Below are 14,608 nucleotides of genomic sequence, written 5' to 3'. Positions count from 1 at the left end.
CAAAGGGGGGGCGGCGGGGACGGGGCACGGGACCGGAGCATGGTGGGAGGCGGAGCTAGTGTGGGAGAAGACACAGGAAGGGAGGAGGGCCGGCCCGGGGCTGGGGCTGCTAAAATTTGAGTTTTTTCGTGCGGGGGGGGGGGGGGGGAAACGGCAACCTCAGGCGGGGGGGGGGCAAGGACGGCCATACAGGACGCTCCTCACGAGCGCTTTTGCCCCCCCCCCCCCCACCCTTTTTTATTTTTGTTTTGATTTGGGAGCCATGTGCTTGTGTTTTGGCTGTTTGTGGCATGCGCAGAGCAGCTAACATAACGATTGGCTGCTCTGCGCATGCTTTAGGGGCCGATTACCGATGTGTATTGTGATTCTTTGATACATTGTACTTTTCAATACCGATCTGAGCATGTGTGACTTGTTGTTTTGGTGCATTCTTCGTTTTTTTTAAATTGTTAGGGACTTTAACGATTTAGATTTTTTAACGTTTGCTTGATGCATCTGCCTCCAAGAAGGTTAGGAACACACTTTCTTTGTATCATCCTGTTCAAATACACAGCTATCCTGCTTATCCGTCTTTAAGAAATCCAATACTTTATTTTGGGGTCAGAGAATATGGATATACCCTGATGTATCTCATACTGTGCAGGAGCTTCGTAAATTGTTTATTTGTATGAGACAAAAGACTTTGTCCTTAGGGGCTAAGTTTTTCCTTTGGTACCCATGTAAATATTTAATCTACTATTATTTAGGGGTTAAATATCTTCTCTTTATCCCAGACCAGTTGCAGACTTTTTTCTTTATTTAAATAAAGTGTCTGCTCCAGCTGCTACACCTTTTTACCAGTTAATGAGTCTGTAAGACAGGATTAGGGAGGTACTTGCATTAAGTCAATATAATAATTGTATAATATTTATTTCTATTGTAAAACTCCACTTTTTTCACCCCCTCCCTCATGTATTGTGGTCCAGCAGTGGTTCCCAAACCTGGCCCTGGAGGCTCCCCAGCCAGTCAGGTTTTCAGGATATCCACAATGAATATTCATGAGAGAGATTTGCATGCAGTGGAGCCTGCCTAGGGCTCTACAGCTTGGAGAAAAGACGACTGAGGGGAGATATGATAGAGATCTATAAAAATGAGTGAAGTTGAACAGGTAGATGTGAATCGCTTGTTTACTCTTTCCAAAAATACTAGGATTAGGGTTCATGCAATGGAGCTACAAAGTAGTAAGTTTTAAACAAATTGGAGAAAATATTTCTTCACTCATCGTGTAATGAAACTCTGGAATTCATTGCCAGAGAATGTAGTAAAAGCAGTTAGCTTAGCGGGGTTTTAAAAAAGGTTTGGATAGCTTCCTAAAAGAAGTCTATAAGCCATTATTAAGATGGAGTTGAAGAAAATCCACTGCTTATTTCTGGGATAAGCAGCATAAAATGTACTGTTTTGTGATCTTGCCAGGTACTTGTGACCTGGATTGGCCACTGTTGGAAACAGGACGCTGGGCTTGATGGACCTTCGTTTTATCCCAGTATGGCAACACTTGTGCACTTTCATAAATTTGTTTTAAATCTGCTACCAGTTAGTATCATGAAGTGTCCCCTAGAAGTAGTACTATTTATTTATTCACATTTATTAAAAAAATATGGTAAATAAATCCTGGTTGAAAGGATCAGTAACTGTTCCCCATTAGCTTGTTCCATACTACTCATGATTTCATAAACCTCCATCATATCCCTTCTTAGGTGTGTGTTCTCCAGACTGAAAAGCTCTACCCTGTTAAGTTATTAAAGCTGATCTGTACCTTTTATAATTTTGTATTTGCTGATAACATTTCCTCCCTGGCCAACCCAAGGGTTATGCACTGCCAACAAGTGCTGGAATCCGGCCAAAAGGCTTCAGTGGCAGGATTGCACAGTGTGCTAGAGGTCTGTGGTTACATCACATCCGGTGTAGCCTACAAATGCCAGAGTTGTGGGGAAGTGCTCTTGTCAGCTGTCATTGTTCCTGACCCTGTAGATGTACAGCTTTCTTGCCCTTGATAGTATTTATAATGTGATCTACCAGGTTTGCAAAATGGAGCATGGTAGTGCAGAGACTTAGATACCAGATTATGGGGGAGGAGGGGAATTCTTAGGCCAAAGGCTTGTAGGTCATTTTATTGCTACATGTATTTATGTGTATATGTACTTTTCTGTATATATGGCAGGCTTTATTTGTGGAAAAACCTGTATAAAATTACCTTCCCGCCCCAAGGGTAATTTAATAAGTTGTCTAACTTGTGTGGCAGGTATGCCTATAAGTTACACATTTTCCCTTTGAAAATTGTTGTGCATGCTTTTCCTTTTCAAAATGGAAAATACACACACACACACAAATTTCTCACTTTTTAAAATATGTGGCTGTAGTAAACTATGTACATAAACGCTAATCCATTCCCAGCATCACCCCAATTGAAATAAATTTATGGCATACAGGCTGACTGCACATACTTCTGGGTAATGTTGAAAGCAGCCACTTTTGTGCATAAAGCTGTTAAGTGTGCAAATGATTTTTAAAATTACCCCCATTTGTGTGTACAGCACTGTACATATCCTGATAATTGTTAACAGGTGCATAAGACTGTTTTGAGTCTTCTTTTCCACTGAGCAGCAGGGAATTTGGGGCATATTATGACGTTATAAAATGTAGGAGAGCAGTAGGGGCGTATATTCCATAGTGCACATTTGGTTAATTCGTGCTTCCTAAATTTACTACATGCTAAATCAAGAATCGGTTGGACCACTAGATGACCAAGGGGTAAAAGGGGCACTCAGGGAAGACAAGGCCGTAGCGGAGAGGTTAAATGAATTCTTTGCTTCGGTCTTCACCGAGAAAGATGCGGAAGAGATACCGGTGCCAGAAATTATATTCAGTGCTGACGAGTCAGAGAAACTGAATCAAATCTCTGTAAACCTGAAAGATGTAATGGGGCAATTTGACAAATTGAAGAGTATCAAATCACCAGGCCCGGATGGTATACATCCCGGAGTATTCATAGAATTGAAAAATGAACTTTCAGAACTATTGTTAGTAATTTATCTTTAAAATCAAGCATGGTACTGGTATATTGGAGGGTGGCCAATGTAATGCCGATTTTTAAAAGGGTTCCAGAGGTGAAAAGGGAACTTACAGACCGCTGAGCCTGATGTTGGTGCCGGGCAAAATGGGAGAGACTATTATAACGAACAAAATTACAGATCATATTCAAAAGCATGGATTAATGAGACAAAGCCAACATTGATTTAGTGAAGGGAAATCTTGCCTCACCAATCCACTACATTTCTTTGAAGGGATGAACAAACGTGGATAAAAGTGAGCCGGTCGATATTGTGTGTCTGGATTTTCAAAAGGCATTTGACAAGGTACCTCATGAAAGACTCCAAAGGAAATTGGAGAGTCATGGGATAGGAGGTAGAGTTCTATTGTGGATTAAAAACTGGTTAACAAATAGAAAGAGAGTAGGTTTAAATGGTCAGTATTCTTAATGGAGAAGGGTAGATAGTGGGTTACCCCAGGGGTCTGTGCTGGGACCTCTCCTTTTTAAAAATATTTGTAAATGATCTAGATATGGGAATAACTAGTGAGGTAATTAAATTTGTTGACAACACAAAGTTATTCAAAGTTGTTAAATCGTGGGAGGATTGTGAAAAATTGCAAGATCACCTTTTGAGACTGGGCATTCAAAAGGCAGATGCATGTGGGAAAGAGGAACCTGAACTATAGTTATGTGATGCAAGGTTTCACATTAGGAGTCACCGACCAGGAAAGAGATCTAGGTGTGATCATTGACAGTACATTGAAACCCTCTGCTCAGTGTGCAGCGACGGCTAAGAAAGCAAATAGAACGTTAGGTATTATTAGGAAAGGAATGGAAAATAAAAACGAGGATGTTATAATGCCTTTGTATCAATCCATGGTGCAACCGCACCTTGAATACTGTGTGCAATTCTGGTCACCACATCTCAAAAAAGATATAGTGGAATTAGAAAAGGTACAAAGAAGGGCTACGAAAATGATAAAGGGGATGGAACGACTTCCCTATGAGGAAAGGCTGAAACAGCTAGGGCTCTTCAGCTTGGAGAAAAGACAACTGAGGGGAGATATGATAGAGGTATATAAAATGAGTGGAATGGGTAGATGTGAATCGCTTGTTTACTCTTTCCAGAAATACTAGGACTAGGGGGCACACAATGAAGTTATAAAGTAGTAAATTTAAAATGAATCTGAGAAAATATTTCTTCACTCAGCGTGTGATTGGGCTCTGGAATTCGTCACCAAAGAATGTGGTAAAAGCAGTTAGCTTAGTGGGGTTTAAAAAGGGTTTGGATAGCTTCCTAAAAGAAAAGTCCATAAGCCATTATTAAAATGGACATGGGAAAATACACTGCTTATTTCTGGGATAAGCAGCATAAAATGTATTGTACTGTTTTGGGATCTTGCCAGGTACTTGTGACCTGGATTAGCCACTGTTGGAAACAGAATACTGGGCTTGATGGACCTTCACTCTGTCCCAGTATGGCAACACTTATGTACTTATGTGTTAATTGTTTGAATTAAGGGGCAGAGTTAATGTCAGCTACCGTTAAGATGTTTCAATCATTTTTATTAAGTTGACATAATCAGCTGTAACATTTCACATTACACAAGTAAGTTCCATAACAGCAGTTGGCATATCTTCACATTTTGTATTTTTATTAATATTAGTAGTTCCCCCCCTAAACTACTCCCCCTCCCCTCCCCTCCCCGTTCCTACCCCTCTTCCCTCCACAAAGCCCCCCCTTTTTCCCTTCTATGTCCAATAACAAGCAGAGGTTACAGGAGCAGCAGCAGCGGGGATTATAAGTTCAACATCTGGCTCTGGACCATTGGGGTCAAGGTTTCCCAAAAGGGCGTCCAGCTGCATTCGAATTGTTGTTGTCTTATCTGTGGCTGGTTCCGCATTGCCAGATGCTCTGTAGGTAAAAGTATAAGCATTTGAGTTCGCCAGTATTGCAGTGATGGTGGTCTGTTCCCCAACCACTCCTGCAGGATTGCTTTTTTTGCAACTACTGTAGCTCTTTTTACAGTCTGTGAATCCCTTCGGCATTGGCTTGCTTAGCCTTGCGTGTCCAAAAAGCAACTTTGGATCATATGTTCTGTTACTTGCCGCAGTATACTTTTCCAAAACCAAACAACTTTTGGGCAGGTCCAATCGTTAAGACATGTTTAATTCGTGCTGTTTTACGACAGGTCTCATTTTATGCAATGAGACCTAGCTACTAATAAGTGGGGTTAACAGTAAAATAACACATCTTAACAGTAGCCCACATTGATAGGTTCATAAGAACATAAGAATAGCCATACTGGATCAGACCAGTGGTCCATCTAGCCCAGTATCCTGCTTCCAACAATGGCCAATCCAGGTCACAAGTACCTGGCATAAACCCAATTAGTAGCAACTTTCCATGCTACCAATCCCAGGATCAGTAGTGGCTTCCCCATATCTTTCCCAATAACAGATGACGGACCTTTCCTCCAGGAACGTTTCCAGACCTTTTTTAAACCCAGATATGCTAACTGCTGTTACCACACCCTCCGGCAGCGAGTTCCACAACTTAGCTGTTCTTTGAGTGAAAAAATATTTCCTCCTATTTGTTTTAAAAGTATTTCCATGTAATTTCATTGAGTGCCACCTGGTCTTTGTTGTGTTAGATCAATTAGTGCACCTTAAAAAGATGATCTAACATATATTAAAACAAATATGTGAAACAAAAACAAAAATCCAAGTCAGTAAGAATGATCAAACAAAGTGAACACAAAGCAAACATTTTTGCCCTTATGCACATGGCTTAGGGAGGAGACTTGTCAGATGTCAAATGATACTGCCAATCCGTAATAAAATATCTAGAAATGTATTGAAAAAGTCAGTATCAGTGGTTGGAGGTGTAAAACAATCTCCAGCCCTACCTCTAAACTTTCTAATTATTGGTGCTGTGTTGGGCAAAATATTGGTAGTGCCAGAGCCCCAGTAATCCTTCTGATAACTATGGCAGTTTATATCAATCCTTCTCTGGTCACAGAAAGCTCAAAACCCCCTGGTAGTGAGGACCAATGACGTCCCATGAAGGGCCCACCTAGGTTGTGACCCCCAAATGTGGGTTTTACAACCCACAGTCTGGGAAACTGGCCTATGGTAAAAGCAAATCTTAAAGGAGGAGAGGTAGATCAATAAACCCCTGAACAGAAGACTTAAAAAAAAACCAAACCTTGCTGACTAAATAGATTGAGATCCCTTAAAGAGATATTACATGTCAGGTGACTTTTTTTGTTGGGGGAGGGGTACACCATGCCTTGGAATTAGAAGCTAAAACCATCCACCTTTTCCAAGTAATTGTTTATGTTGTCATCACATTTTATTTCCCTGTCCTTTAAGGAACAGTTATGTCTTTATTAGATTAAGGATTTTATTGCACCAGTTAGGAAGAACTACTGAACGAATGGTAAAATTATTGCTATTAAAATCACCAGTGAGTTAGAGGCCTTTATGAGAGACAGAGCAGCTTGAAATTTCAAAATGTCAGGGATCCAAGTGTGCTTTCTTCAGGCAAATTGCTTTATTATTTTCAGTCTAATAGTCTTACAGACACCTAAAACAAGTCAGTAGTTAGATTGTAAGCTCCTTTGAGCAGGGACTGTCCTTTTTGTTAAACTGTACAGTGCTGCATAACCCTAGTAGCGCTCTAGAAATGTTAAGTAGTAGTAGTAAATGATGCTTTAATGCAATTGAATTATTACAGAGCGCCATCTAGTGAACATGCCCATCTTAGCACTGTCTGTCTTTTGCAAGCTCTTTAACCCAAATAACCTTGTAACATCCCACTGTAGAGCTTCCCAAACTGTTCATCTTGACCCCAAATGAGGTCACAAAATTCTGATGTGGTGTCAGGAGTACATGTGCACCAGAGAAAAAAAATAACACCATCACGTGGGCAGTAAACGCACAACAAAGTGTATAGAGCATGCAGAACAGGGCACTAGTTACTCTCCTTGACCTTCTACTAGTCTGTGCCTGCTGCTAACAGCTTGAAAGTTGGACCAGATAAACACCAGTCACCCATTTCTGGCCCTAAACTACTCAACGGCACGTCATCCAGGTGAAATAACAATGCAAGGACACTCCTTGGCAGGCTAAAAGCCAATATTGTTTCTTCTTACTTCAAACATATATCACTTCTGGCCAGCATTTGTTTTCCACAAACAAAATGAAGAAACTGATTAAGCGGTGCAACTGGGCCCTGGTAAATGCCTCAGGAGTGAGCAGGACTGAGACTGCTTTGTGCTCCCACTCTAAGAGAGCTGGGTGATGTAGTACCTCTGCTCCTCTTTCTTCTGCTTTGTTCCTGCCTGCAATGCTGTCTGTGCTTAAAGCTGAATTAGAATGTTGATGATCATGGCCTTTCTTTGGTATTTCTGGGACATAGACCGTAGAAGTCCGCCTGGCTCTGTCCTTATGTTCCAACTACTGGAGTTGCTGTCAAAGCCCACTCCAGCTTATCCAAATTTAATTTTCTAATTAGAGATCCTCTGTGTTCATCCCACACCTTTTTGAATTCCACCACAGTTTCTTTTTTTTTTCTACTACTTCCCTCGGGAGGTAATTCCAGACATCCACCACCCTCTCTGTGAAAAACAAATTTCTGATATTAATCCTAAGTCTACCATCCGACAACCTCAATTCATATACTCTAGTTTTACCATTTTCCCTTCTCTGGAAAATATTTGTTTCTATATTAATACCTTTCAAGTATTTAAATGTCTGTATCATATCTCCCCTGTCCCTCCTATTCTCTAGTGTATACATTTATTTATTTATTACATTTTTATCCCACATTTTCCCACCTATTTGTAGGCTCAATGTGGCTTACATAGTACCGGACAGGCATTTGCCGTCACCGGTGTGAACAAATACAAACTGATGTGGTCGGTAAAGTTCATGTGGCACAGCCACATTAGGGAATCATATTGGAGGAGAGTTGTGTTATGTTGTGTTGCAGCAATCAGGCATTTAGGTTGGATCAGTAGGGTATGCCTTTTTAAACAGGTCGTCCAGTCTCTTCTCATATGGCCTTTGGTGCAAGCCCCATATCATTCTTGTTGCCTTCCTCTGGACCGTAAATCAGCCACAAAGACACTACTTAAGTATTGAAAAAGGAAAATGGCCGAGGAGAGGTGAGCCTGGGGGGTGAGGGAAGGAGATGAGTGTGTGAGTCTAGAGCTGTGGGGCAGAAGGGGGGGGGGGGGGTGAACCTTGAAGCAAGGATGAGAAGAGACTGTGAGAGGACAAGGGAGGGGAAATGGATGAGAATAGGCAGAAGCAGAGTGCATCCACTCAAAAGAATGGTTGTGCTGCAGAGGAGCTAAGGAGCTGCTACATCTTGCAAGCTTATGTATCTCTATCCTACTGAGTACATTCACTAATGCTGTCAAAAGTATAGATCTGCATATGTGTATGTTTATGAATATTTAAGAAGCGCAGTGAATATGCTGCGTATTCCACATTTAAAGTTTGGGATCATGTGAATTTTCAACTGTTAAAATGAGGTCACATTGTAAAAAAAAAAAAAAAAAGCAGTTTGGGAAGCACTGTCCTACTGCCTATCAAAATGCAGCAATGCATTGTTCCCATTCCCAAGAGGGACTTTCATGGGATTTGGTCTTCATGCTATTTCATGGCCTGGGACCCTCTTAAACGTTTATATATTTTTTTTAATGTAAAGTCTTCATTGATCTGTGGTGCTGTATGACTGGATATGTGTTCTTTTTGTCTGAAGGTTGCTCAGTTCTTACACTAAAGTCAGTGAATATCTTTCGGAAGTATATATCCCTCCTGGATTTGCCATTCAGCTGGTTCCAGTCCCATGATGTAGTCTTTGTGCTGTCTCTTGAGGAATACAGACAGGCCAAGGTATGAGCATGTGTTAAAGGGCTTAAATCAAGGGTATCAAACTTATTTCAATATCAGGTCACTAAAAATAAAAAAATGCAATATAAGTAGGTCCAGGAGTCCTCCCTCCATTGTTTGGGGGGATTTACATATTTATATAAATTTGTTTAATTTTTTTTTTAATAGATTTAACTGGACACACAAACAATGTGTGTGAATGAGTGACAGCATGGTTACTATGGTTCGGTGCTGTGTGCTCTGCTACTGTACATTGTGTAGCAATTATCCCCCCTTTCATTGACCACCTTCAGTCTCTTCCGCTATCCTATTTTCTGGTACCTCCACTTTCTAATATTCCCTCATTTTTGGACATGACCATCCATGCACCCTGTCTTTTGACGGTTATCCAAAGTCTAGATAAATTGTTTTAAGCCTTCAGGGAGCATATACCATCTATATATTTTATAAGAATTTATCACAGTATTTACTGCACAATTATCCACTTCCTCAAATATCCTCCACACTCCCTCAGGGAGCTCCTGTCCTAAATGTTGTTCCCACTCCAACATATTTCTGAGCATTACTTTTTGTGATTCTCCCCTTCTCCCCCCCCCCCCCCCCCCCCCAGTCATAGATCTCCAAAACTTCTCCACTTGGGTCACAAAAAGAGCCCTGAGTTCCTCATCAGTATAGCCGATTCTCCTCCTTTTTATCTTCTTCACATTTGTGGTCAGTGCCCTCTCCCAGATCCTCCTAGCCAACAGCCTACCAGCTTTCTTCCCAAACTCATACAGTCCTTGTCTCAAGTGTATCAACTGAAAATTAACTTCCTGATTATTCAGTGCCAGGCCATGTCTGAACACCAGCATTGAATATCTAGGCCTGAGCAGACTTTGTTAGTCTGCCAGCTTTTATGCAGGCCCCAGCTGTTAATTCAGTCAGGGCCCCGCGTGAGACACTTATGCGTATCATTTAGCTTGGACTCACGTAAGAGTGTCTGTGCAGTCCTCCCCCTACCCCCCCCCCCCCCCCCCGGCCTGTCCCTTGCAGCTCAAAATGGCTGCCATAATCTCTAGCTGCAGTTTCAGGGTACCGGAATTGGAGGAGTTTGGCCATTGTTGGGGGGGGGGGGGGGGGGGATCAGCAGGGAGGGGTGCCAGACAGCTTTTCAGGCTACCACCTGGAGGTTATCTGAGCACCAGCTGTAGAGAGCTGATGCCCAATGCTGATGCCCAGATAAATTACCTGATAAAGAGGACTGCTTAGCTATGTGGACACCAGCAGTTAATATCACTGGTATCCAGATAAATGCCAGCATTGCCCAGACTCTGACCTCAGAACACCCCTCCATTGTCTGGATTCGGATAGTGCAGTTAGTATTGATAATGCTGCTGAATGTCGACGGATAGTCCCACACAGGCAATTGAACTGGGCAGAAGGCTCTTCTGTTAGGTTAAATCACTTTGAATATTGTCCCCTTTGTGCTCTTCTCTAATTACATTAGTTTTTCATAACATTCTAAAGCCCCCACCCAATAAAGCATCTTTTTGTTACCACTTTTATTGCATCCCAAAGAATATCTAAGCCCACATCCCCATTCTTATTTAATTCCAAATACTCTACTAGATTCTTCCTCATATCTTCCATGACCTGTTTATCCCACTCATTCAACATCCAGAATGCCATCCTCCGCTGCCCTCTAGACTCTTGCATTTCTACCTTCATTGGAGTATGATCTGAGAAAATTGTATTTCTCACTTTGTCTTCTGATTCCTGGTTTGTACATCAGCCCCACCCCCCAAGAATCATCCAGGCTGGCTTCTAGCAGCATATTGAAGTCACTACCATTCAGTAACTTGCACCTATTGTCTAAAGGAATCAGCTTGATTTTGATTGGGTATGTACATGTTGACAAATACTACTTTCTTTCTCCCAGCAGACCCCTTACACCACCACACATCCCCCTCTTTATCTTTATATAACTCTTCTATCAGGAACCCAAAGCTCCTGCTTAACAAAATGGCCACCCCTGCTACCTTAGACCCTGCCCCTTTAGAATTACAGTACACCTCACTTGTAGGTCTTACTTTGCAACATTCCCTCATCCCTTGTCAGCAGGATAGCTACTGCCCACTGTGGTCTGTCCAAATCTTTTAACAGTGATCTCTTCTTACTGGGATTGTTTAGTCCCTTATCTTTCAAGAACCCAATAACACCAACCCTTCTTTTCATTCTAACCCTCCTCCTCGCCCTAGCACTACCTTCTCATCCCTTTTCCTCCCATCTTCCATGTACCCACACACTCTCCTCCCCGACCATGCCAACCGTCTGCCTCTTGTAGCATTTTAATTGGAGGTGAACATTGCCCAAAGAATAGCTGCTTTAGCTGAAACTGAATTGGTGCTATGCAGCTCTCATCACCACCACCACCCCCCCCCCCCCCACACACACACACACCTAGTCCAGCTGTATCATTGGTGGTCTAGAGGCTAGGCAGAGTGATCCATAGTCGCTCCTGCCCATGCCGACTTCACTGACAAAATGGCTACCAGGACCTCTCACAAGTCCTACCACTGGAGGTCCCGGCAGCCATTTTGAGATTGAAGCTGATATGGGTAGGAGTGATCTGCAGTTGCTGCTCCCATTTGGAGGCCAGGCCGGTTTTGGTGAATTTTAGCCACAGATTTGGTTTTGATGGAAACAAAAAAAAAAATTTGGTTTTGGTTGCCCTCTGTCAGTCATCCTTTTATTGTGGGCTTTCTTCCAATGTGACCATTCTAGACTCCTCTTCCTTTCTCGTTTAGCATCTGTCAGCTTTGCCACATTTTTTAAATCAGCAGCATCCAAAGCTTTCCACTGTTAACCCTCCTGGTATTTCTATTAATGGTAAACATGATCCCAAATGGGTACAACCACTTGTATTTTCAATTCTTTCTTTTTAAAAACTCAGTAATATCCTTTATCCCTCTTCTCTTCTAGTGTGGAGATGGGTCATGGTATAGCTCAGTATAGTTTTGTTTTTTTTTTGTTTTTTTGTTACATTTGTACCCTGCGCTTTCCCACTCATGACAGGCTCAATACGGCTTACATGGGGCAATGGAGAGTTAAGTGACTTGCCCAGAGTCACAAGGAGCTGTCTGTGCCTGAAGTGGGAATTGAACTCAGTTCCCCAGGACCAAAGTCCACCACCCTAACCACTAGGCCACTCCTCCACTCCTTAGTTACCCTTCCAACTAAGCTGTCCCAATTACCTTGCTTTCTTCATCACAGCCGCCGCCTTCAAAAAATAATGCATGCAGGTTCCTATGTCTCTTGGGTCCCTTATCCTGTCTGTGCCCCAAGCACTGATGAGCTTTGTCTGCAGCTGCCTGTTCAACTTGGGCTAATACTGCTTTGAAAATCTGCCAGTGTCATCAGATAATCCTGGTAGGTCTCATTCTTGGGCACTCCTCACACTCTTCCATATTACACCACCTAGACCTATTTTCAAGGTCCTCTGTTTTGTCCATAAAGGCCTCCACAATCGCTGCCATGTCCCCATTCTGTTTCAGCATTTCCTCCTCCTGCTTCTTTCTAGTCTGCAGCTCCTCCACTCTTGCACTAAGCACCACCACCTGTTTATGGGAGGTCCACCACTTTAATAGTAGCTCAAACTGAGGCAATGTATTTCTTATTTCCACCAATCAGAATGTAGCGAGTGTTGTTGCATTTGGATACCATGCACTCAGATTAACAAAAGGGCCAGTCAGAAGATGAGACAACTGAAGAAATCCAGTTTTATAACGCACTACTTCACATCATGAGGATTGGTGGAGAAGGAAGTGGGATAAAGGGTATGGCATGAAGCAATGAGAAGATAAGGTTCTCAGTACAATCAGGAAGCATCAGTCTTGGTGAAAAACTAACGATGCTTTAATGTTTTCTCTGGTTAGAATGCCATGAAGTGCCACTGCAGCCAGCTCCTCTGGTTTCGTCACCTCTACCTGCTGTTTTCTCGTTACATGTGGATCAATTCACTCAACTTCCTTTCACATGATGAAAAGAGCTGGAAATCCTTCTAGTGAACCAGAAGCAGAAGCTTTCTGCCTTGTGTGGAACATTCCTCTAAGGTCCTGTACTCTGTTGCTGTGCATATGCTGCATATGGTTTTATAGTCTGTATATTTTGGTATAATTTTTTATTAAAAATAATGAAAATGTGATACAGTTCTCACTGGTGTACATATGAAAAGAAAACTGCATATCTTATAAACTTTCAAAGCTGAATGACATGTCCTTTTATTGGCCTCTGAACCTTTATATACTCTTCTAAGAGTCCTTCTGGCATATGCATTAGCTTTTTCTCATTCCTGGCACAAAGTAGTGTCTGGGATACTAGCAGAGCCTGCAAGAACAGGATATACTAGCAGCACTCTGTGCTGATAGGGAAGCCAGAATACATCTAACCAGGCCTGGATTAAATCTGCCAAAGCCACAGGGCAATTTAATTCTGAATGCACACTTCCACCTTGCTGGCAAAAGCATCACTAACCAGATGCAATACCCAAAATGAATATTTGCAAATAGCATGAAATGACTGCAACATAAATCTGTGTGCAAGGTTGATAGGCATTTTCCTCATGGAAGATACAGATCCTGTCCAGTTCTCCATGGTTAAGCTGTAGAGATACAGGGGAGGGAGGCGTATAAGGAGCAACAACAAGCAGTCCCAGAACTTTTAATTTGAAACCCTCACTCTGGTGTCTGTTAGCAGGGAAGTAAAGGGCTAGTGTAAGTGCCACTAGACGAGGGGTAGGGAGGTAGCAGCATTATGGCAGGACTGACAGTGGTTCCCACGCTCCCCTGCCAGTTAATTTGCCAGTGCTGCCAGCCCAGGACAAAGAAGGCAGGGAATGGGGCCTGTAGTGTCATGCTGTGCCTGTGGCTAAAAGCTGATGCTCCAGTGGGAGCGGTCCTTGGGTGTTCACATCAACGGAGAGCTGCTAGCACTTAGAGGAGTGTGGAAGTCACACATGGGAGCATTGGAACACCTTTGTGGTTTGGAGGGGATCTCACAAACCAATCTCTGGGCCCACTCCAAGCTTTCCTAATTACTGAATCTGTGTGGAGAAAAGGGCCATAGACCCAGTGCCCTATTCCATTCCACTGCCTATGGTTGTACATGTGCTGCCTATATGCACTCCACAGACAAATGAGCCAAGTCAGGAAAGAGTGTGGATCCCAGAGTGCCATTGGTAGGAGGCTGGGGTGGAGGGGGAATGGATAAATGCTGCTGAGGGGAAAAGAGGGGAGTCTGGATGCTGCTGGGATTGGATGGAGGACATGGGGGAGTGGTGAACGGTTAGAGAGAGTTGGGGGAGGAGAGAACATGGAAGATTTTGGTGCCAGATATGATGCTGCTGCATGAGGGGGAAAAAGGGGATATGCTGCAGGACAGAACAGGATGCTGGGGATCTGGTATAAGTGAGGGGGAAGAAATACTGTTGAGGAGATGGTGAGGAGAGCAGAGGATGCTCAGCTAGAGATTCCAGAAGAGGAGTGCTGAGCCAGAGCTGCTATCAAATAAAGGGGATGTTGAAACCCTGGGGTGGACAGGAAAAAGAAGAGGATACTGGGTTTGGGGGATTGTTAGTGAGCAGAGAGAGAGAAAAAG

At 42.7% G+C, this 14,608-nt stretch overlaps 1 protein-coding gene across 1 annotated transcript in view; it reads left to right on the top strand.

The window, feature by feature from the left end:
* PIGL (phosphatidylinositol glycan anchor biosynthesis class L) overlaps window positions 1-13,157 on the top strand; it is a 107,048-nt gene extending 93,891 nt beyond the window's left edge. Inside the window, exons 6-7 of the mRNA XM_030222210.1 lie at window positions 8,844-8,977; window positions 12,889-13,157. Of these exons, the coding sequence (XP_030078070.1) occupies window positions 8,844-8,977; window positions 12,889-13,017 (263 nt within the window). The 3' untranslated portion in view covers window positions 13,018-13,157. The remainder of the gene's footprint in view (window positions 1-8,843; window positions 8,978-12,888) is intronic.
* Window positions 13,158-14,608: the final 1,451 nt, after the last annotated feature.

The sequence above is a fragment of the Microcaecilia unicolor genome, chromosome 13 (assembly GCF_901765095.1).
Source record: "Microcaecilia unicolor chromosome 13, aMicUni1.1, whole genome shotgun sequence".
In the NCBI taxonomy this organism is placed as follows: Eukaryota; Metazoa; Chordata; class Amphibia; order Gymnophiona; family Siphonopidae; genus Microcaecilia; species Microcaecilia unicolor.
Note: the sequence above shows the minus strand (reverse complement) of the source record. Positions and strands in the feature narration are given on the sequence as shown.